At 40.2% G+C, this 24,377-nt stretch overlaps 1 protein-coding gene across 1 annotated transcript; it reads left to right on the top strand.

Moving 5' to 3' along the window:
* Positions 1-3,288: 3,288 nt before the first annotated feature.
* On the top strand, positions 3,289-11,589 carry LOC113066898 (gastrula zinc finger protein XlCGF7.1-like). Its single transcript, XM_026239018.1, has 3 exons — positions 3,289-3,333; positions 4,041-4,156; positions 10,376-11,589. Exons 2-3 carry the CDS (start codon positions 4,072-4,074, stop codon positions 11,218-11,220), a joined length of 930 nt encoding a protein of 309 aa, XP_026094803.1. The 5' UTR covers positions 3,289-3,333; positions 4,041-4,071; the 3' UTR covers positions 11,221-11,589.
* The last annotated feature ends 12,788 nt before the right edge of the window (positions 11,590-24,377 follow it).

Below are 24,377 nucleotides of genomic sequence, written 5' to 3'. Positions count from 1 at the left end.
ATTCAGAGACTAAGGCCCTGTTTACACTAGTGCATTTTCATTTTAAAACAGTGTTTCAGAATTAAAACGAGCTGCGTTTCAGAAACGATCTCTGTCTAAACTACATAAACGAAAATGCATGTCACGTCACCATTCATGCACACTGGGCATGCACTTAAAAGTGTAAACAAGAAGTTGTTCGCTAGTCACTGGCAGGTTCAAAAATGAGCATAATTACTGATGATCCTCGTCAAGGATATGCAGAGATCACATGGGCAGCCATGCCATCATTTTCGAAAGTTTTCGTTTTTGTCAGTTTACACTGAAACGTAACCCCGTAGTTTTCAGACTAAAATGGGATCAGCAGCATTTTCAAAAGTACTGGAGTAGTGTAAACAATGTGCAAAGTATTGCGCTTTGAAACAAAAACCTAAGTGTAAACAGGGTTGTGGCCTGTGGCCTGTGGCCACTTTGTCACATCAATTACAGTAACGATAACAATATTCTGTCATTGTCAGTTTAACAATGAAGTCCATCCCAACACACTCAAATGGCTGTTAGCCATAACAGCCTAAGGTGGACCTGACGGTGGGAGGAGCCATTGAGGAGAAATGGCTGTCGACTCCAAGGGGCCGACCAGCGGTGGTGGAGCAGGTGAAGGAGGAGCCCAATGCGGAGACAGAGAGCCGAAGAGCCAGGGCGACGGGGAGGTTCCTAAGGAGACATGGAGATGTGGATCCAGGAGGCTGCAGTGGAGCCAGAGTGAGAGAGGTCTGAGGTGGAGCCTAGGGGATGGAGACGGGGCCAGAGGGTATGAGGCGAAGCCAGAGGATTGGAGTCCCGAGGCGCAGGGTGGTTGAAGACAGACCAAGGTAGAGCCAGAAGGACGAGGCAGCCAGACGGAGCTTGTGGACTGCCGGGCCACGGCGGAGAGGAGGGAGGTAGGAGCCATGGTGGAGCCGACGGGTCAACGGGCTGAGGCAGAGTCCAGGCCTCAGAGGCTGGAGGTGAGGGAAACACCGACCACGGCGGTGCTGGAGGATGGCAGTCCCGTGGAGCTCGCACTGCAATGATGGTGGGCTAAGGGTGAGCAGAGGGGCTGCCAGACAACAGCGGTGGAGGAGTTAAAGCAAAGCATAACAACTTTCCAAAATATTTTTATAATTTTTGTACTTGTAAATAAACATTTAATGTAAGGGGTGACATTTTTCTGTTGTTATTTGCATTGCAGCTGCAAGTTCTGTATCAAAATCCACACACAACTTAATTTGTTGATTCAAAATGATTTTGCAAACATGTAATTTAGTGTTTAACTGTACATATTTTAAGACTGTCCAGTTAAATCAGAGTACTCACTTAAAAAAAAAATCCAGGGTCCAGGAGGCTGCGGTGGAGCCAGAGTATATATATATATAATTCTTTAGTTTAACCGTTTTGATACTCAATACCATAATAAATACACATTTCATGCACAAGAATCACACACCTAGCAGCAATATAAGAGGGTAAATAATTTGTTGCTGTTGTTTGTTTGTTCCTTGGTGGACTTGTTTTTAAAAATCTGTTTTTTTTTTGTATCTGGTATTTATTAACTGAACTGTTCACTCTTAACCCTCTATGGTACGGTGTTGCCTCCAGGCAACAAAGTCTATTTTAGCTTTTTTCATATAAAAACTTAATAAAATGTTAATGGTCAGTGCTCTCTAAGGGGAGGGGAACTCGTATTTAACCACTGAAAATGCAAAAGAGTAGTCATATGACCCACATGGGTCCATTTTGTTCCCTCTTTCAGCACACGTGCACGTCACATGGCTCCATATTTACTCCACAGAAAAAGGCATTTTTCACTAAATTCTGTCCAGATAATCAGCTACAAAAAATCTGAATCACCTTCATTTGTAAGTAAAGAAGTATTTTCAAAAACAAAGGATGTGAGCAGCCTTGCAAAATTCAAAGCTGAAGTTGCAGAATGTCTCTGTATGGAGAAGAAGACCTTGAAGAGAAGAGGGAGACCATCACCGCACACTGAGGAAGAACAGCCTGAAAAGCGTCCAAAAACCCCTGTAGAACCACGACGCTGGTTCACATTGTTCAGACTGGTCATTGGCCTGTTTGGGTTGAAAGAAAGGGGAGATGCAAATACCCAGGTTATTCAGGCATTGTAAAAGCGCAGTGCTCAAAATGTGTTGAGAGGAATTGTTTCCTCAGCTTTCACAAGCAGTGAGGTGCCATTAGTGAGGAAGGAGATTTTGTGTGTATGTGCTTGTGTACATGTAGGTCCTTATTTGTGTATATGTGCATGCTTGTTAGGATAAGGTTCATATTAGGATAATGTTATGGTGATTGTTAATGTTTTAACTTGAAACAACACCTATTGTAATGTTTTGATATCATAATTTGATGATATGATGGTTTTGTGTCCACGATGGTACAATGTTGCCTGAGGGCAACAGCTGGATTATAAATGTTACTTTTTATTAAATATGAAATGTGTAATTCATTAAAAACTTGATAAATCTGTTTGTTCAAGTGTTTAGTTAAAGAAAATTATGATTTCAGTAAATATATAAATTTTTTCTTCATGAACATGTCAAATGTTTCAATTTGTCCATTGTGGTACAATGTTGCCTTGAGGCAACAAACTTTTAATTAATAAATTAATTTAAAAATAATTATTATGTTTATTGATACTGTTATAGTGTCCAATTTTAAGCAGGAAAAACATAACAAATATTTTTTTCCTCACTGATATCATATTGCGTACCATAGAGGGTTAATAACAGTACATGTGGTGTAACAACTGAATATATTTTCATATTTGTTTGTTAAAAAACTGAAAATTTAACACTGAAATCAGTTTGATCAAAGACTAACCATATAACCCTTTCCATTCATATAACCATTTGTCCATTTTCAGTGTGTGTCTGTTATTCATAGTTAATGAGACTTATATAATCACATTTTAGCAATTATATGTACTATCATTTATTTCAAAGATTACCTAGAGAAATATTAATTATTTAAACATTTTAATCAAAGATTACTATTTATAGAGTCTGTTTTAATCCGTAGATTTAATTCTTTAATATAAAGCTGAAATTTGATTTGTTCATGCCTTTATGTTCTGGGGAGGAACTGAGATGAAATAAGAGAAGTCAGTTTCAGTTAATAAAATACATAGTTAAATCTTTTTGCTAGCGCTGAAATGCATCATTGCCATTAAACCTGTACCGTGTTATATTTATTTTCTAATGTAAAATAAAACTATTTAAACGAAAATACTTTTATTTTGGTTTTGCGACGTGACGTCATAACCCTGCGATGCGCTCCCGCGTTTGATTCGGCTGAAGAAAGGTGAGCGATTTTAATAGTTTAAAGCGTTTCCAAACAACTAAACTCGTGAAGTGAATTACATATAAATCTAATACTTAATTATTATTATTAGTTGTTGTTATGTAAACGTAATTATTAACCAGTGTAACATTATAATGCTTTATTTAATGACATTAATGAAGAGAAATGAATTATAATATATTTTTTGCGGAACAGAAACGGTGCGTCTCAATTTGATCATTATATAGTGAATCACTAATAAATCAGTCACTGGAAAGTAGTGATGGAGAAACGGAGCTTTTTGAAACTGAGTCAGTTGAATCAACTGCACTGTTAAATGATTCACTGTTTTGAATTACTCTAATCAGCGCACATTTATGACTCCAACTGATCAAAACAGTGTAAATAAAACGACGACAACAAACTGTAATGGCAGCTTTTACAATCAAACAGGAAACGTTTTCTTGAAAGTCATGAAGATTCATTAAATTCCAGATGTATAATTAAACATTAAATGTGTTTTCCTTTATTTATTTATTTTGTTCATTAATTTATATCAAGCTATTTAAGTCCATTAGCTCACACTGTGACTAACTCCCTCACTAATGCGGTCTAGGTAACTAATTGAGACACATCCAGAGATTTAATACATTTCTTTCAGCATTTAATAAATGCAGTTTGTATGAGATTTTTTTTCTTCTGTTAATCATTCTCCTCTTAAAACGCAGGTAAATTAAATTGTGACCCACTATTAAAAATATGGAGTTTATAAAAGAGGAGAGAGAAGACATGAAGATTGAAGAAACATTCAGAGTCAAACAAGAAGATACTGAGGAACAAACAGGTTGGTTTTCATTCACAAAGCTGAACTCACTCATTTGATCCTTAATAAAAATATCCTCTAAAGAATACTGAAAATTCTAGAGTTAATTTTTTCAGTTATTAAAAGGAACCCTTATGCACCTTTTTGCAATATATAATATTAGTCTTGGGTGTCTCCAAATGTGTCAAAATACCCCACAGATCATTTATTAAAACTTAGACATTTTTGGGGTGAATTCTGTTTCAAAGTATATAAGTTTAAATAGAATTGAGCTGCATATTCCCACCCCATCTCTGCATTGGGTTTGGGCAAATCTTACGGGAGTGGGCTGGTCAGAAAATTTTGCGGGAGACCCGCGGGGAACAGTGGTGTGTAGTAGAAATGGAGTCAACACAAGAAGTTGAGAAGAAAATTAAAGCTTGCTGTTGACTGGACACAATCAAAGTTAAGCAAGTCAAACAGGTGGTGAAAATAAAGTGTGTTTTAATACAAGTCGAACGCACCTTTTCCTCTTGTTTGGGGTGTTCGGTGAGTTCCCTTATACATGCACGTAATTTACGGGGGTCATGACCCTCTCAAAAATCAGATCCAGCTAATATAACATAATATTGGGGTATGTAGACTAGGCCTTTGACCATTAGGGATAATGTCACTGACAGCCGTCTAACATCCCAGGGGCAACTCCCATGGAAATGGTAGAGTCGGTACTTAGTGCTCACCGTGGTTCTGGCCTGCACTCCCCTCAAGTTTGGCGGCGTGGATATACTGTTCCCCATAGCGACCCCTAGAGGAGTTTGAAGTTCCCTTGAAAGGGAACGTCTCAGGTTACTTATGTAACCATGGTTACCTGAGTAGGGAGGCTTTAGGCTTATAGCTTTAAACGTATATTAAAATAGAAAGAACACAAGGTTCTTCAACATGGAAAGCAATAGAAATTAAGTCATTTCACCTGATAATTGTTTCATATTGTGCATTTTGCAGGGCTTTGGGACACAGGACAGATAATCTATTCATTACTTCATTATTCTATTCATTAATTTGTTCCTACGCCTTATTAATTTCTGGCAACTGTTCATGTTTCATTAATTTTGTTCCTTAACCCATTATTTAACTGAATTGATGGAACAAATTAATACATTGAAGGAATTCTTCATTCATGAAAAAATGGAGGAATTTAAGGAATTGAAGAAAAAAAAAAAGAAACAATCATACCACCAGAACTAAACAGAAAGGGTTTATTGGTGCACTCAAGTCATCTCGTATAGATTGTATTTATGAGTTGAATGCACATGAACAGCACCACAATATCGTAAATACCAGTGGGGAGCTCGGGATTTTCTTTAAGCCCCGATCTGTACGAGTTGGGGGCGTGTCAGTGATTAACATGGCGGAATACACAATACTTAAAGGTGTTTAGCTGTGATATTGTCAGGCTTTTTAACATTGGTTACATAGTAATCTGAGATAATTTTTTGTATTCAATGTAGAATTTCTATACTTCCCTGTGTTGACCTGATTGTCACTTTTTTGTGTGTAATACTACATATAGAAGACTTGCACATGGATTCGTTGACTTGATTTCCGGGGGGGGGGGGGGGGGGGCAGTTTCCTCTGGTCAGATGAAACCAGCAGTTCAATTCCAGGCTGCAGAAAAGTCACATTGTGCAGAGGACTCATCTGGTTCCTGTGGGCTTGTCCCAGTGGTCCTCTAGGAAGCAAGGTCTTTATTGGGGATCTGTCTCTGGGGCACATTTAGTCGTCCTGATCAGTGTTGGGGGTTACGCATTACAAGTAACGCAAGTTACATAAACATATTACTTTTTTCAATGAATAAAGTAATGCATTTACTTTTTAATTTAAAATAAAATATCTGAGTTATTTTTTATTAACTTTTTTTCCTGATTTATTGATTGACAGCTCTCCTGTCCCCATGTTGAGAGCAATCATAAGATGTTACTGTAGTTCTAAAATAAATATGAATATGCATTAATTCATCAACCCTCCCCAAAAAAACAATCAATATTATTCAAAATTAGGGGTGTCACGGTACGTGTATTCGTACCGGACTGTTTCGGTACAGGGCTTTCGGTACGGTGCACGTGTGTACCGAATAACCGAATACATTTATGCCGCTTTTCCACCGAAATTACCAGGAACTTTTTTTCCCAGGAACTTTTTTCTCCCCAGACCTGTTGCCTTCTGCGTTTCCACCGCGGTGTAAAGTACCGGGAAGATTAGGCAAATAGACTGGTGACGTAGGTCTGCGCGCGTTTCTCAATACAAAGTACACTGATTTTGGACGTGCCTCCTCCGGTAGTGCGGACTTTGTGCATTCGACTCGGGGTGTGATGTGTGCGACGACGCAAGTTCGGTAATTCTGCAAACAGCAGCGTACTTGATAACTTCAGTAAGCTCGTCTTGGCTACTGCAATTTTCCTTTCTGTATATTTACAATAAAATGAAATAGGATATCAAATACCACTGCCTCCTTTCGTTTTCATTTAAACATAATAACAGCTGCAGAAATGTACTTAGTTCAGGGATATGTTTAGCTTATATATACAGCCATTAAAATGAAACTAAATATTATATAAGTTTGCCTTTTTTATTTTCATTTTAACATATAGATAAATTGAATACAGACCAAAGATAACCTGTTAGATTTACTCCAAAACGAATGATATTTTGTTTAACCACTAAAGAGACATCAGAGCCAGCGGTACATATCAGAAGGTCTATCCGAGGTGAGGCTGCTTCTCGGCGGATAGATGATCACTGTCTCGTGGAGCTCACAGTCTCTGAGATCGGCGAAACACATTTTTAAATAGGCGCTGTCTTTATAAATAAACCACAGATTTGAGTTTTACACAACTACATTCTCGCCTGAAATACTTTAAAATTACATTTCATAACACAATAACAGTAATATTTTGAAAATGATCTGAATAAATGGTGGTTAAACCAATGCTGCGTGAACTCAACCAATCAGGATGTTTAAGTCCCGCCCCCGAAAGTTCCGGAACTTTGAAAAAGTACCACCTCGCCAGCAGGGACTTTCTGAGGGGTATTTTTTTACCCTGAACTTTATTTAGTTCCTGGTTCCTGCGGTTGAAACACACCAAGTACCAGCCCAAAGTCCCTAGTTCCTGGGTAAAGTTCCTGCGGTGGAAACGCGTAATATGTGTTTCCAAATGAACATATTAAGTGGTGGAAGTCTCCGCATTCAGCGCAAATCCCGCCCTGCAGCTGATTCTAAGGCCGGTGACACACTGGTTGCGTGGCGTGAGCGTGGCGTTTCTGCTGAGTGTCAGTTGTTTCGCATTTTCTGTGTCTTTACACACCAGAATCGTGCCTGACACGGTGCTGGCGCTCTGCTACTACTCTAGGTGACAGAGGGAGACCACCGACAGACCAGGATCTTGTCTTCACGACAACAATATCTATACTTCATGTTGAGCATAAATATAAAGCCTACTGATAAAGGACACCGTCAACAGTAATGACGGCAAAATAGACTATAGCCCTATTCGGACGGGACTAGTTTTACAGGGGGTCGTTAGAGAAATCTGCGTTTCACAGACGTACTTGGTGATTTGAATCCCGTCCGAATCTGCCACGTCTGTGTTTTTCTCACACAACCTCTGTGATAATTCCAGAGCAAATTACCTACCGTTTTTCAGCAAACTCAGTGATCCTCTGAGAAAACTAATCCCGTCCGAATGCGAATGTCTGTGATTGCCGGTGATATTTTATTTCACAACGCGTTTCCTTGTGTGTTTTGGCCAACGTGAATTACCGTAGATGCTCTTACCGCGCGGATGTTTGATATATTTGCTTTGCGGCAAATAAATAATAATAAAAAATAATACAAATAATAAAATCAAGAGCAAGATCGCGTAAAATGTTAATACCTGCTATTGTAATATCAGCATCAGGTAAGATTACTCACGTTCATTTATGTACTCAGTTACATAATGTTTTAATTACATTTAATTAAGTAAAAGAAAAAAGGAAAACAAGTTAAACTAAAGGAACCACACATTAACATGGTTTTGCTATACTAGCCATTTAGTATTTATTGTGTAATAATAATAATAAGGCAATCATTCTGAATGAATTAAATGCACGCATACAGAGAGCGTGATCTCTGTGATGCCCAGATGCACAATCAGACCCTCCCACCTCTGTAATAAACATGGAGATACTAGTCCCGTCCGAATTGGTACATGAAAATCACAGACGTCAGGTGGTAAGAATCAAAACTCAAACGTAGTTTAGAAAACTAGTCCCGTCCGAATAGTGCTTATGTTTGACAGGTGCAATATGCCAGTGTGTCACCGGCCTAAGATTTTCAAAAGGCATCACGCGAGTGTGAACATGACTACAACTAGGAAAAAAATGATTGTAATTCAAAAGCAGCTCCCGTCTGCATTTAAACAAACCTTTGATCTTAATTCCGATCGGTCCAACCCAATAATGAAATCTGAGCAGGTCTAAAAACTGAAACTATTGATGCTGCACTTTAAACTTTGGAAAAGTTATATATATATTTTAAATATGAGCAGGCCTACAAGCTGGGATTGGTAATGCTGCACTGTATTTTATTTAGTGGAGAACTTTGCAGCATTATTTTGTTTTATTCTTTTTTTAATTTTATATATATTTTATTAAAAAGTATTTAAAACAAAATTTTTGTGTAAACAAATTGTTAAAAAAAAAAGTTTATAGTAATGATCAATATGCAGTTTAATGTTTGCATTTCTTTCCCTTACTGTACCGAAAATGAACCGAACCGTGACTTTAAAACCGAGGTACGTACCGAACCATGATTTGTGCGTACCGTTACACCCATATTCAAAATGAAAAAAAAATAGTGCAACACTGAATATGATGCAAACCTGCAATGATTAAATGTTAAACACAAATATCCTTTATGTGTTTAATACCATTCTATAAACCAATGTCTTTGCTTCTGACCTTCGATGATTTTTATTGTAGAAGTGTTGAAATTTCTTCTGCATTCTACTGTACGGATGTAAATTTACCTTCCCTTTAGCCTGAGACTAATATTCAATTCACTTTTGGTGTGAAAAGGCTTTTATATTTGCCAAAATATAACTTTTTTATTTAAAGACAAACAAGCAAGCCCTATCCAGATTTAAAAAGTATCGTTATGTATTGCATTACTTTTTAAAGTAACTTTCCCCAACACTGGTCCTGGGCAAGTACATCAGGTGTTATGGGAAGTGTTCCCAGCTCCGGTTTTCCGAATTAATGCAACCAAAAAATCCTTTAATGGATTTGAATATTAGAAATGTGTTTGTGTGTTATATGTAAGCCAGGTAAAAGAGATTTGTGTTGATGTTTGGGCGAAGGCAGTAGTTTCTTAGCACTTATGTCGTTGTTATGAATATGAGCATACTGATGTTATGGATTGCGATAAGGAGCATTTGTTTGTATAATATACCTTTATTTAATTTGTTGCAGACCACACACACATGATTAGCTGACATTTCTAAGAACATAAAGTAAAAGATGATACTACTCCGCACTACTACTCATGCTTACCTCCTATATACAAACAAAGAACACAGATTAATGCCCCTGGCTACCCATCCATTTCATATGCTTTTACCAACTCGATTTCTTCTCCACTCTGGTGTTGTAACCCAGGGGTTGAATCGGGTGTGTTGGATAAGAGAGACATTCAAAATGTGCAGGGCTAGGGGTCCTTCAGGGCAGGTTTGAGAACCACTGTTCTAACCTAAGATTTTAAAGAGACCACACCACTTTTAAAATGAAACCTGCTGCAGTCCATGACATTGATGTAAATCAAAGAACAAAAGAAAAATCCCTCACAGCTCTGATTGATTTTTAATAAATTAATAGTTTATGCATATACAATTTATGTGAAGATTGTTTTAAGTTCATTGTTTTTTTTAAGTATACAGCAATAATGTCTATAATTTATAGCTAAAATTAGGAGTATGCTTTTAATAGAGACATCCGTAGCAGTATTTGTATCAATAAGACAGGTCTTTATTAACAGTAAGCTACTTGGTAAAAGATGCAATTAAACCACATATTTTAAATACACAATTTCTGATCTTTTTACATTAATTTGGAGATTAAATGTAAAATTGTTTATCATCAGATACTAATTTTTTAATTGATTGACAGGCAGTTTCTTTCTGCCTTTAAACTGGTGTTAACTTGTGTTTTTTCTTTATTTCACCTCAGACCTGATGGCACTGAAAGAGGAGAGTCAAGAACCGAATGAGACGAAAGACAAAGATCAAAATAAGAAACATCATTATTTCAAAACTGAAGAAGAACCGATTCGTTGCTCAGAGAGTGAAAAGACTTCCTCATCAAAAAAAGCTAAAAAAACACAAACTATAAACCTTAATTTCAAAACGAGAATTCATACTGGAGAGAAACCTTTAACCTGCCAACAGTGTAGAGAAGATTTCAATCGAGAAGAAAGCCTTAAATCCCACAAGAAAATGCACACTGAAAAGAAACCATTCATATGCCCTTTCATATGTGGAAAGAGATTTTCACAGAAATATCACCTTAATGTCCACATGATCATTCACACTGGAGAGAGACCTTACACCTGTAAACTGTGTGGGAAGAGTTTTACACGAAATCAAGATCTTAAGAATCACGTGAGAGTTCACACTGGAGAGAAACCTTACATGTGTAATCAGTGTGGAAAGAGATTTTCACAGAAATGTCACCTTAATTCTCACGTGATCATTCACACTGGAGAGAGACCATACACCTGTAAACTGTGTGGGAAGAGTTTTACACGAAATCGAGATCTTAAGACTCACGTGAGAGTTCACACTGGAGAGAAACCTTACATGTGTAATAAGTGTGGAAAGAGTTTTAAACAAAATAGTCACCTTAATGCCCACATGAGAATTCACACTGGAAAGAAGCCTTACACCTGCGAACAGTGTAGGAAGGGTTTCACACGGAAAGCAGCATTGAAGACTCACATGATAATTCACACTGGAGAGAAATCTTACATATGTAATCCGTGTGGAAAGGGCTGTACACAGAATAGTCCCCATTAAGATCTACATGACAATTCACACTGGAGAGAAGCCTTTCAACTGCAAACTGTGTGGGAAGAGATTTAAAGGAAGCATTAACTATAAAATTAATTCAAGAGGAAACTGTTTTTAATGTCATCATTGTGGAATTGAGAATTGAGATTCATGTGAGAGTTAACACAGGAGAGAATCCTTGCAAGCATTTTCAGTCTTAAAAGATCAGAAATCAAAGCAGCATGAAACGTCACATGAAAACTTATTCTGAGAAGGAAAGTCCATTTTCCTCAGAGTGACTAGGCTTACAAAAGGAGGATTTTTCTACAATCATCTGTGCTATCATTCTGAAAGGCATTCAATTGTATTCAAAGTAATAAAACATTTTCTATCTAATTTCATGTATTGATTCCTCTGAATCAAAATGTTAGACAAAATTTGGGATTTCTGGAAAATGCAACAATTTAATTGAAAGATTATAACCAAATCGACATAGATTCAATGAAAACAAGTCATTTTGGACCGGTCTGTGTTTTTTTTTTTTTTTTAGATTATTATTTAGTCAAGTCAATTAAAAATGTTTGGCAGTGTTTTAGTACCATGTTAAATAAATAAATGTAAGATTACCAGATTAAAAACATATTTTGACAATCTCATCTGGCTATTTTCTTTTAGATTTTAAAGTATTAAATTAAAACTGCAATAAAACGTTCTAAAGGTTGAAGTAAGCACCATCTCGTTAACTTTTGTCTTTTCTGAGGTAAATAACATTAACGTGCCCCTATTATGAACATAAACTATCTGCAAAGCCGAGAGTGCACGATTGTAGACTTCGGAGGACCACCTGGAGTGGCTGCGGAAGGTGCTGTTGGAACTCTGCTGGGCTGGGCGGTGAGCCCTTGGTGAGGTCGAGAGTTGAGATGTACTGGGCCCATCCTAGGCAATCCAAGAGTTCATCCACCCGCGGCATTGGATAGCCGTCAAACTCTGAGACTTAATTCAGGCGGCGGAAGTCGTTGCAAAAGCGGAAGGTGCCGTCGGGCTTTGGAACCATGACGATGGGGCTGGATCAGGGGCTGGACCAAGGGCTGCGTGATGGTTCGATGGTCCCTAACCTCAGCATCTCCTGTACCTCCTCCTCAATGACATCCGGAACACGATAGGGCCGCTGCCGGACGATCACTCCGGGTGCTGTGCGGATGTCGTGGTTGAGTACGTGGGTCCGCCTTGGCTGGGGAGAGAACACATCGGTGAACTGACTGACCAGGTGTTGCAGTTCTGACTTTTGGGCGGGCGAGAGGTGGGGGTCCATGGTAAATGGTAAATGGACTTCATTTATATAGCGCTTTCAACAGACCACATCACCATCCAAAGCGCATTACAATTTTGCCTCACATTCACCCATTCACACACTCATTCATAAACCGTCTGCGGCGTCAGCCATTCAAGGCGCCATCCAGCTCGTCGGGAGCAGCTGGGGTTAGGTGTCTTGCTCAAGGACACCTCTACACTTGGTCAGGTGGAGCCGGGGATTGAACCACCAACCTTCCGGTTTGTAGACAACCTACATGAACCACTGAGCCACTGCCTCCCCAAAGTCCATGTCCATGTCTATGTCCATGTCCATGGGCCCGGTCCCGACCCAGCGCTTCAGAAGATTCACGTGTTACAGTTTGTCCTCTCTGCGTTGTCCGGGCTGCCGGACCCGATAGGTGACAAGGCCAATTCTTTCCGTAAACGTTATAGGGTCCTTGCCAGCTGGCCAAGAATTTACAGGTGGCAGTGGGGACTAGGACCATGACTTGGTCTCCAGGCTGAAACTCCTGTGGCTGGGCCACCCTGTAGTAATGTCGTTGCTGGGTCTGCTGGTCTTTGGCAAGGTGCTCCCAGACGATGGGCATGACCCTGTCAATCCTCTCCCGCATCTCCCAGACGTGCTCTGGTGGAGTGGTGGACAGCCGACTGCTGTTCCTAGGCTTCTCTGGCGACGTCAAGCAGGCCGCGGGGCTGCCGGCCGAAGAGGGGCTCGAAAGGGGTCAACCCGGTGGACGTCCTGGGGTACCTCCCTGATGCCGAACAGGACATAAGGCAGCATCTTGTCCCAGTTGTGCTTGTCCTCAGCTGCCACTCGCTGCAGCATTTTCTTCAGGGTTTGGTTGAAGCGTTCGACCAGGCTGTCTGTTTGCAGGTGGTATACGGTGGTGCGGAGCTGTTTTATTTGGAGGAGCTTGCAGATGTCAGCCATCACCCGGGACATGAAAGGGGTGCCCTAGTCAGTCAGTATCTAGGATGGTAGGCCGACCCGACTACTCAACAGGAAGAGCTCCTGGGCAATGGCTTTCGCGGTGGCTTTGCGGAGTGGGATGGCCTCAGGGTAGCGGGTGGCGTAGTCCAGGATGAACAGGATGTGGTCGTGTCACCGGGCGGACTTTGGCAGAGGCCCCACTAGGTCCATTCCGATCCGCTCGAAGGGCATCTCAATGATGGGCATCGGAATCAGCGGGCTGGGGGGAGGGGTGCGCTGACAGATGGGACAGGCCTGACGGAAAAGTTTCACCTCGAAAACAGTCTTGTGTGCGTTGAATGGTGTTTTGGGCCCCCAGGTGGCTGGCCATGGTATGGGCATGCGACAGTTCCATCACTGCTCCTGTTTTGGTTCATGGGACCTCCAGCAAAGTTTTCTCCTCCCCCCTTTGCTGGGCAACACAGTACAGCAGGCTGTTTTTGACCATGAAGTGAGGGGTTGGGTGGGGTGCCGGTTGGAGGTCCTTCCCATCGGCGACCCTCACCTGGGCCCAGCAGTGTTTGACGCAGTTGTCCTCGTGCTGCTCTCGGGCAAAGGCACCAGCCCCAGTCACCTGCCGGAAGAGGTCATAATAGAGGTTAGGGCTATGTTAGGAAGACTCACACTCTCTGACAGGCTGGCTCATGGAGCCTGCTGAGGAGGACCGGTACAGGCAGATCCTTGATGATCCCAACTTCCACTAGCCAGGGGGCGCCCTGATGGTGACGCGCCATGCCAATACTTCTAGTGTCTCCGACATAGGTGATGGGCAGTCTGGCTCTGGGTTCCGGCTGTGGAGGGAAAACATTTGGCCGGACAAGGGTGACTGCGCTGCCTGAATCGAGGAGGGCGAAGACCGGCCGGCCATTTATCTTCTCTTCCACCCGTGGGGCCCGCTTTGGGGTTTCCGGGTGGACTGCAAAGCGTGCCAGCCAAGCACGTCCAGGGGAGTGAGGAGCTTCGGTGGGCGTGGGCTCATCCTGTGGCCCGGGAACATGCTGGCCAACTGGTCACCCTCTGGCGGGAGTCGCTCCTGGACCACCCTTAGGGGAAAGGGCAGGGAAGGGCCCGTAGAAGGTGGTCCACTACAACGTGTTCCGCTACCTGGTGTGCGGTGGGACCACCGGCCAGTAGCCAATGTTGGGCAAGGCGTGAGAGGTCGGTCACTTGCGCGCGGGCGGGCCGCCGTGGGTTGTAGGACCAGTAATGAAATAGTTGGGCGGCACTAATGGGCGACAATCCAACCCGCCCAAAAATTTCCTTCAACTCTTTGTAAGAGCCGCTTCGCTCGGGGGTAAGCATGAAGTACATCCTTTGTGCTTCTCCCGTCAGTAACGGCGCCACGATCCGCGCCCACTCGTCCCTGGGCAATGCCTCCCGGACTGCGATCGCCTTGAACATCTGAAGGAATGTCTCAACGTCATCATGCACTGTCATTTTCGAGATGAGTTGGGTAGCCTGGGCTCAGGGGTCAGGTAGCGGAGTTCACAGGTCAGCCGCCATGTGGAGGGTGGTGAGCTCTCGTTCCATTCCCCTTGTCGGGAGGCCATGTACTCCATAATTTGTTGTTTGCGGATGCTCACCTCGGTGAGGTGCTTTAACAGATCCTCCATCATTTGGGGGAGGAGCGCCACCTGGGGAATCAGAAAGGGGATGTGAGAAAACAAGCCCGGAAAATAACATCCGTCAACAAATCAAGTAAACGATGATAGTGATGTAGTGGGATCCTGGTCGGTGACTTCTTCACTGCAATGCCCGCATTCTTCACCAGTGTGATGGGGTGAAAAAGCACATGACACAAGGATCAAGGTAAGTTCCCCGAAGGGAGGATTTTATTAAGGTGGTGAAAGGGGAAATAGCCAACGTGAGGGGTTTCTGGTGCTCAATAATAGGCCTTCACTACCTCCTTCGGTGCGCAGTGCTGTGTGGGTCCGTGAGGTCCGTGTCCTTAGTGGGCTGGCGGTCACACGCTGCTGTCTGGAGAGAAACAGAGAATCGTTAGCCAAGTCTGTTGGAGACATCTCTCACCTCTGTGTTCGTCAACGCTGCTTATAAAGCCTGTTTCTGATGGGCTGCAAGTGTGACCGCTCAGCCCGTAATGAGCAGGTGCAGGTGTGCCTGCTCTGTTTCCAGGGCGATGCTGATGAGAGCTCGGGCCACACGTCACAATATTCACAAATAATATGTTTTGTCTTAAATATGCTATGTGTTCAATGTATCTGGCACTACTGTTGTTTTATAACTTCTTTTAGCTATTAAATATTTGTGTAAGAAATATAAAGTTTAGTGTTGAAACAAATGGTCATGATATTTGCAAGAATGTGAAATGAATGAAAAGATGGTATTTTGAACGGTGTGTTGTACGCCACTTTAAAAATAAAAAGTTATTAAAATCTGCAAAAATAATTTCCCCATGTGATAAATTCAAGCATCTTGTTAAGGTATACATGCGCCACCTTGCAACAACTTGATTGAAAGATCATGTCGTGGGATGGACCAAATCAGCTCGGACAAAACCCCAATTTCTGAATGAATTCAGTGTGCTTCCTTCTTCGCCATGGCTTGAACTACCAACTCCAACACGCTGCTAGCATTCTCGTCATGCAGAACTCAAAAAACTTAGTTGAAACTTCGTTACTGCCATGAATCTTCAAAGTCTTGCAAACAACGAAACTCTCAGATGAACTTCCGAAGCTCCTATGTAACCAGGCAACCAACCAATCACCAGGAGGGTTTTCCCAAAAGATGTCATACAAATGACTGACCTGCATTCAATCAGATGAGATGAGACGAGACAAAAAGTCAAACTCCAACTCCTCTCAACCCCGCCTTTTAGAGCAAATGCAAGTAAAACAAACTTGATTTCTAACTGAAAGTGGTTCAAATTTATCTTAAGCAGTAAACATAATAAAAATCTCTGCTTTTGTGATTTTCTTGGTGTGATCTAAGAATGAATAACTTAAGTTACTAGACTCTTGGGACTTCATTCAAATTCCGTTAATCCTCCTCTTCAGTGACTGTGTTTGTGTATGTGTGTGTGTTCAATAGCGTAGTTCCATGTAATAGCAGTTAGTAAATAAATTCTTGTTTCATTTATAAAGAAGCATTGTCTTGGGTTGTATATTTTTAAGTTAAACTTTGCCCAGATCCTGTGCTATCTAGCCTTGTAGATTATAAATTATTTAGATATGATTTCTCTTTAAAAAATTAATTCCTTACAGAAAAGTCAAAATTTCTTAAAGAGAGATAAAGATATTGTCAAAAAACATATTTGGCTCGAACATTGTTCAAAAAGTCTGTCTAAATCTTGTGTTTGTGAGCACTTATCCTTTGCCAAGATAATCCATCCACCTCACAGGAGTGGCATATCAAGATGCTGATTAGACAGCATGATTGCTGCACAGGTGTGACTGGCCACTATGTACACAAAAGGCCTATTTGTGAACAATATTTGAGAGAACTAGGCATTTTGTGTACATAGAATAAGTCTTAGATCTTTGAGTTCAGCTCATGAAAAATGGGGGCAAAAACAAAAGTGTTGCGTTAAAGCCGGAACCCTTTAAGCGTCTTTTTCCCATAAAAGGTACATACTGACAAACCTAGCAACTTTTTTCGATGAACCTATACGTTTCATTCAGTTGGAAGAAGTCACTAGTTTCACCCTGCAAACAGAGATCTGAGTTTCCCAGCACAGTTTCGCCTCCAGTGTTGGGGTTAATGCATTACAAATAACACAAGTTACATAATTGGATTCCTTTTTTCAAATAACTTGTAAGTATTACATGACTTTTAACCTACAAGAAAATTTATTGAGTCACAGAGGCGTTTTGTGTGCTGTGTGAATATGATGTAGTTCTAAACTAAATGTGAATGTGCATTAATTCATCCCATTAGCATAAAAAAACTGATTTAGTATTCATCAAAATGTATTAAAACTCAGAATATGACGCAATAATTCAATGTTAAATGACACAAATGTGTCTAATCCCATTTTATTAACTAATGTCTCTGCTGCTGACCTTTTGATCATACAGTTTTTGCTAATAAGCAAAAATGACTTTAAAATAAACTAACAATTGTGCTTCATAGTTTTTTGTTGCTGAAGATATAGAACCTTTTTCTCCTGTGTTCTACTGTGAAGACGTGAATTTACTTTTCCTTCAGCCTGAGGTTTAATTCATTATTGTTTTTTAATGTGAAAGGGCTTTTACATTTGCTATAAATAGAATTTATATAAAAAGCAATCAAGCCCTGCTCCTATTTAAAAAATAATGCAAAAGTAACGCATTACTTTCAATAAAAAGTAATTGACATAATTTGTACTTTTTTTTAGGGAGTAATGCAATATGTAATAATGCATTACTTTTAAAATTAACTTTCCCCAGCCTCTCTCTGCATCTGTTTTGTCAAGATCCGTTTTACAACCATTTCCAGTTTGAACGACATGTTTCCTGGAAACGGTGTCCAACAGGGTTTAAGATGTGTTTTTTCCTGTTTGGTAGGTGTGTCAAAAATTTCAGCCCAATCAGCAGCAACATGTATATAAACCACACAGTATTAAGAGACTGCTTGCACAATGGGTCCAAGTAAAGTCATTTACAAATGTGTCTGCTGCAGCTCAGTATACACAACAATTGAAGATATTAGACAACATGTTTGTCGTAAGAGTTTTATGGTGAAAATAGAAACAATTACATCATCATGTTGATATGCTATATTTTTTGGCTTCACTGTAAGATAAGTTTATTTATATACCAAATTTTTAACACAATGGTAATTAAGTGCTTTACACAAAAATGAGAAAGAAAATTCAAGGTATTAAAAATGTAAGAACAAGAAATAATTAAAGCCATTATTGGAACACACCCACTGAGTTTCGTTCTGATTGATCTCCGTTAACCCTGTCAAATAGGTGTTTAAAATTTTTTAGATACGCAAATGTTCTCATATGTACTTGTGTCCTTTCAGACAAAGACATTCCTTACCAATTTTCAAGTTGATCTGACCAACGATTGCCGAGTTATAGCCATTTATGTGTTTTTTCTGTCTTATAGCACCCCCAAGTGGCAGAGGTGCGCAATTTTTTTTTGACCAAACATATAGCTTATATACATGTGTACCAAGTTTAGTGACGATACCTAATTTTGTTCAAGAGTTATAGCTAAAATAACATTTTAGCGTTAGCATAGATGCTTTTTGGCTTACTGTTTCGCGTAAGAATCAAAATTTCACCTTTTTTTCGATAATTATTGATATTGAGTGTCCAGAGATTATTTCTGCAGTGGTTTGGTTCTGATCAGGTGAAAATCCTAGGACTAGTTCGCAAAAGTGGGTTTCAGATTTAACAAAATTTTGCAAAAAAAGGCAGTGTACACTTTTGTTCAGGCTAACCCAAGGATTGTAACAATGGCATGTAGAAAATTCAAGGTATTAAAAATGTAAGAACAAGAAATAATTAAAGCCATTATTGGAACACACCCACTGAGTTTCGTTCTGATTGATCTCCGTTAACCCTGTCAAATAGGTGTTTAAAATTTTTTAGATACGCAAATGTTCTCATATGTACTTGTGTCCTTTCAGACAAAGACATTCCTTACCAATTTTCAAGTTGATCTGACCAACGATTGCCGAGTTATAGCCATTTATGTGTTTTTTCTGTCTTATAGCACCCCCAAGTGGCAGAGGTGCGCAATTTTTTTTTGACCAAACATATAGCTTATATACATGTGTACCAAGTTTAGTGACGATACCTAATTTTGTTCAAGAGTTATAGCTAAAATAACATTTTAGCGTTAGCATAGATGCTTTTTGGCTTACTGTTTCGCGTAAGAATCAAAATTTCACCTTTTTTTTGATAATTATTGATATTGAGTGTCCAGAGATTATTTCTGCAGTGGTTTGGTTCTGATCAGGTGAAAATCCTAGGACTAGTTCGCAAAAGTGGGTTTCAGATTTAACAAAATTTTGCAAAAAAAGGCAGTGTACACTTTTGTTCAGGCTAACCCAAGGATTGTAACAATGGCATGTTTTTAAGTCTAAGGCTAACGGTTTACGACCTGTGACCAAAAATGTCTACAATTTTTGTTTTCTGCACGGTAGTGCCCCCGTTTGGCTGATTGGTCTAAGACTTTGATAAGTTCTCCCCAAATTGAGCTCTACGATCTGTCCAAATTTCAGCTCTCTAGGCCTTACAGTTTGGGCTGCACGTTCAGTTCTAGGGCAGAATAATAATAATAATAAAAATCCAAACAATTACCAAAGGGTTTCAGCACTCCGTGCTCGAACCCCTAAAAATAAGAAATTAGTCAGTAGTATGCAAGGTTAAATTTGCACCAATTAATTTTTCTGTTGCTGGACCATCACCTGCCTGTGCTCCAAAATGGGCACCAGTCTCAGCCCCCCAACAAATGCATAAACAAAAAAATTCTGTTGATATTCTGTGACTTAAATGTGTTTGTATCTATAGCACACATTTAAATAGATTAAAAGCCATGAACACATAATGCAACATTACTTCTAATTTCTCTGACAAAGCAAATGGCTGTAGACTTTCAATCTCCTGTATTAAAGGAAGTAAAAGTGTGGAAGAAGGTAGCTGTACAAATGCTCGCAAAAGGATATGAATTTGGAGCAGAGGCATATGACAATATGTTCAGGCAGTTAAAGCACTGGTTTGTTTTGATACAGGCATTTGGAATTATTTTTGAGCCGGTCCTGATCGTCATTTTTTGCTGGTGATAATCTTTTTCATGTCAAATTATTTTTTGTGTGCCACATCAACATGAATTACCAGATCAGATGAGTTGAGTGCCGTTTAATCAAAGAAAATGTTATAATCATGTTACATTTCTTATACATTATTGGATCTTATTTGTATTGTAATCACTCAGTGATGTCATAATATGGCCTCACATTAGCATCAATGTTGGATACAAAGTACCTCCATTGTTGTTATCTACTTTTACCGTGTAACTTGGTTGTGTTGCTAACAGCTTTATTTGAAGGATGTCTATTGTGTGGTTCAGTTAACCGGATGTTCAAAGTAGTTTTGTTGGCACATGGCTCTAAATTACAGTAGACATTACACTACACATGTGTGAGTCCATGTGAGAACCCAAAATCAATTTTTCGGAGGAAAGTGATATTTGCTGCCTTGATCATTACCATTTTGAGGCCACCATCTTCTTTTCGCCCACGACTATCAAATTCACAACCTAAGCCATCAGCAGAACGTTAAAAAAAGAAGGTGCAAGTCTGAAACAGTGAGTGGTTTGAGCAATATGTCTCTGAGCAAAGGAGGCAGATGTCAGAAATCATGGGCCTGCAAAAGCAAGCAGTGGAAGCGTCAAACGAATGTAACAACATCTGAAAATAATTTGTTTCTGCTTTGAAAAAAAAAGCAACTTGTGTTTTTCCTTTTTGCCACATTCTGCTGATGGTTAGGTTCTATTTGGTTTGTTTAATGGCATGATGTACAGCAGGGGTGGTTCTAGGATGAGTGGAGATCTGGGGCTTAGCCCAGAAATATCCATGTTTGTGACTTTTTTTATTTTAATAAATCAGAAAGATTTACCTTGTTTAAAATATACAAAAACTGTAAAAACTAAAACAAATGTAAAACATTTTATTTAAAGTATTGAGGAAAATACATTTGCTTTATGCAAACAAAAATACAAAACAAATGAAACAGCAATGATTTTGCAATACATATTTTCCATGGTCATATCTATTAATTTATTAGCAACGCTGCTTTTATTTTGCGTGTCAGTCTAGTTTGAGCTTGCGATGCCATTTTTCCTTTGCGCTTCACTTTTCTGCACGTCTCTCTTTGTGGCACTGTTTTGACGCGGGGGCGGAGTCAATGGACGGGGGCGTGTACAACATGCCTCCATGGAAGTGACGTCATCGGCCCTAGAGACGCAGCCAGGCGGCAAGGAACTCGACCAGAAGTTGAAGTCGGGTGAGGGCTGCCATCTTTTAGCAGAACTTCACTTGCGTTAGCATTCCCATTGACTCCCATTCATTTTGGCGTCACTTTGACAGCGAATAACTTTACATCTGAGGCGTTTAAAGACTCCGTTTGTCCATTATTTATTTCTAAAGATACACGACAATTTATAAAGGGCTCCACTACCTTCTATGTTACATTATGGCCCCGTATAAACAGTTTTTGTAAAAAAATAGGCTAACGATTGCGTCATAACCACTCGACTCTCTGTTGCATTACCTTACAGACAGGAGGAGAAGCTCGCAGGCAATTAACTTAATATGGCGCACTGGCGTTACATTTTAAAATACTATACAAAATAATTAATCAGAATACTTACTCCTGCTCACTCACGACAAAGAACTCCCCGCTCAAGCTCGCCGTCTCTGCAAGATTAACGATGGCAGTTTGCACGCCCAGCTACTAGAAGATTTACATCTGTCAGACAGGTTGCTGACATCCTCAAGCTTCGTTTGAGTCTGCGAGTCAGAAACGGAAGTGCTAAAAAACGCTAAAAATGGGCTTCACTTGTCTCAATTGAGTTCCAATGGGGTCGCTGTGTCCATTTCTTTTACTGTCTCGCAGCTCACTGATCCAGGTCCAGTCATGATGAGCAGACACTTTCGAGTGGATCGTTTATTTTTTTCAGTGGCATTAAAACATTCATGTTTTCGTTTTATTTACTTTATTAACAAATGTATATGTATTAGCAGCGTTTGCTCAAGTTAAAGAAGTTGTTAACATGAACATCTACTGTTTATTTCTCTGGATGTGCACACTTTTATAGCATGTGTATTGGGATCGCAAATTATTTGAGTCGGTTCGGGAGTTCGTAGCGGGTTCGCGAATCATTTGAGTCAGTTCGGGAGTTCGTAGCGGGTTCGCGAATCATTTGAGTCAGTTCGGGAGTTCGTAGCAGGATCGCGAATCATTTGAGTCAGTTCGGGAGTTCGGAGCCGGATCGCGAATCATTTGAGTCAATTTGGGGATCGCAAATAATTTGAATCAGTTCTGGAGTTCGTAGCGGTATCGCGAATCATTTGAGTCAATTTGGGGATCGCGAATCATTTGAGTCAGTTCGGGAGTTAGTGGCGGGATCGCGAATCACTTGAGTCAGTTTGGGGAACGCAAATCATTTGAAGCAGTTCGGGAGTTCCTAGCGGGATCGCGAATCATTTGAGCAATCTGATTCCAGTTTGGGAGTTGGAGCGGGATCGCGAATCATTTGAGTCAGTTTGGGGATTGTAAATCATTTGAATCAGTTTGAGGATCGTGAATCATTTGAAGCAGTTTGTGAGTTCGTAGCGGGTTCGCGAATCATTTGAGTCAGTTTGGGGATCGCAAATCATTTGAATCAGTTCGGGAGTTCGGAGCGGTGTGTGTGTGTGTGTGTCCTAAAGACTGTGCTGCGCAACCGTTAACTGTTAGATGTTCAAAATGTAACGTTAAATGAGACACAATTTAAAACCGAAAAAGAAATATAATACTAAGATTAAAAGTTACAGATACCTGAAGCTGTTGTATCTTGGCTTTCAAGTGTTTTGGCTGGGGGGTTTTACTTCCTTTTTTGAAGAAGAAGAAGATGATTTTTTTTGAAATATACATTTTAATTTTCAAATAAATTGATCTAGTAAAATACTACACGCCAACAAACCGCCTGCCTCAAAAAGATCTCATTTCATTGGCTGGATCGTACAGACGCTCATCGATGGTTGGCCAGTTTAAATGTCAGTTATAAGCACTAGAATCAGTGGGCATTTTTCGTTGGGTGTGAATGACAACGCATAACTTACTTGGCTTTTACTGAAAACATTCGGGGCTCCAGCCCCCTTAGCCCACCCCTAACGCCGCCCCTGATGTACAGTATATATGCTGAAGGACATCCATGCGATCTTGATCACCTCACCTTACTGGTTTGTTATTCAATATTTTATTTCCATTCTTTTATTAAACAAAACCAGCTGAAAACGTAGGTAAACACAAACAAATTAGTTTAACACACTTTAATCACCCTCCACCAAAAATAAAACAAGTTCATCCCTTTTTCTGTTACCTGAACTATTTTCAGGTTATCCTGCTTCAAAATCATTGTCGTTATTGCCATCCACTTCTTTACAATCCTCCATTTGGTGGGCCTCCCTCCCTCAAGAGGAAATTGTGTAAACCACATGTGGCTAACAGATAACCATTGGTACTTTTTTAAGGTCTTCCATGGGCAAGTACTTCAGTCATCTCCATTTCCCCTTTAGAAGGCCAAATGCCCTGTCAATTACAACTCTTGTTGAGCTGTGGAGTGTGTTAAGCTTTTTTTGGCCGGGGATAAGTGCCCATTATCTCTATATGGTGTAATGCAGTCTCCAAGCAGGTGGTAGTCACTTCTCATTACATCCTGGAGATGGCCATATAATGGACAGTTCCGAAACACCCTAGCATCATGCACAGACCCCGGCCAACCAGTGTACACATCCAGGAACATCATCTGTGATGTAAACACTTCTTGGAGTTGAATACTTGCATGTCCTTTCCTGCTCATGTAACTGTTTCTATGGAGTGTGGGTGCTGGTATGGGAATGTGTGTGCCATCAATTTCTCCAATTACTCCATGGAAGCCATTTTTTTCCTGAAAGCTATTTGCCAGGTTTGCAAACTCATCCTCTCTGTGCCATCAAATGTATTAATTTGTCAAGTGTACAAAGGACCTTGCAAATGCCCGAAAATATATTATTAAGGGTTCCTTTTGACATATCAAACTGGTCTGCAACACCCCTGAATCTCTCTTGGTTTGCAAGCAACCAAATAGAGCACAGCACCTATTTGACAGGGGGGTCCAAGGTTAGGTTTGCCAGGAAAGGATCAACTTTCTCACAGAGGGCCTGTAAAAAAGTATGTGCAGCTTTTATAGTAGAAGTTTTT

This window comes from Carassius auratus, chromosome 4 (genome assembly GCF_003368295.1).
Source record: "Carassius auratus strain Wakin chromosome 4, ASM336829v1, whole genome shotgun sequence".
Lineage (NCBI taxonomy): Eukaryota > Metazoa > Chordata > Actinopteri > Cypriniformes > Cyprinidae > Carassius > Carassius auratus.
The sequence above is the reverse complement of the archived record's forward strand: the minus strand, read 5'-3'. Positions and strand labels throughout refer to the sequence as shown.

What these genes read in the sequence shown, in the direction of transcription:
- LOC113066898 (XM_026239018.1), top strand. Translation starts at nt 4,072, where the DNA reads ATGGAGTTTATAAAAGAGGAGAGAGAAGACATGAAGATTGAAGAAACA. An exon ending in AGATACTGAGGAACAAACAG is followed by an intron (nt 4,157 to 10,375) that starts GTTGGTTTTCAT and finishes ATTTCACCTCAG; the next exon opens with ACCTGATGGCACTGAAAGAG.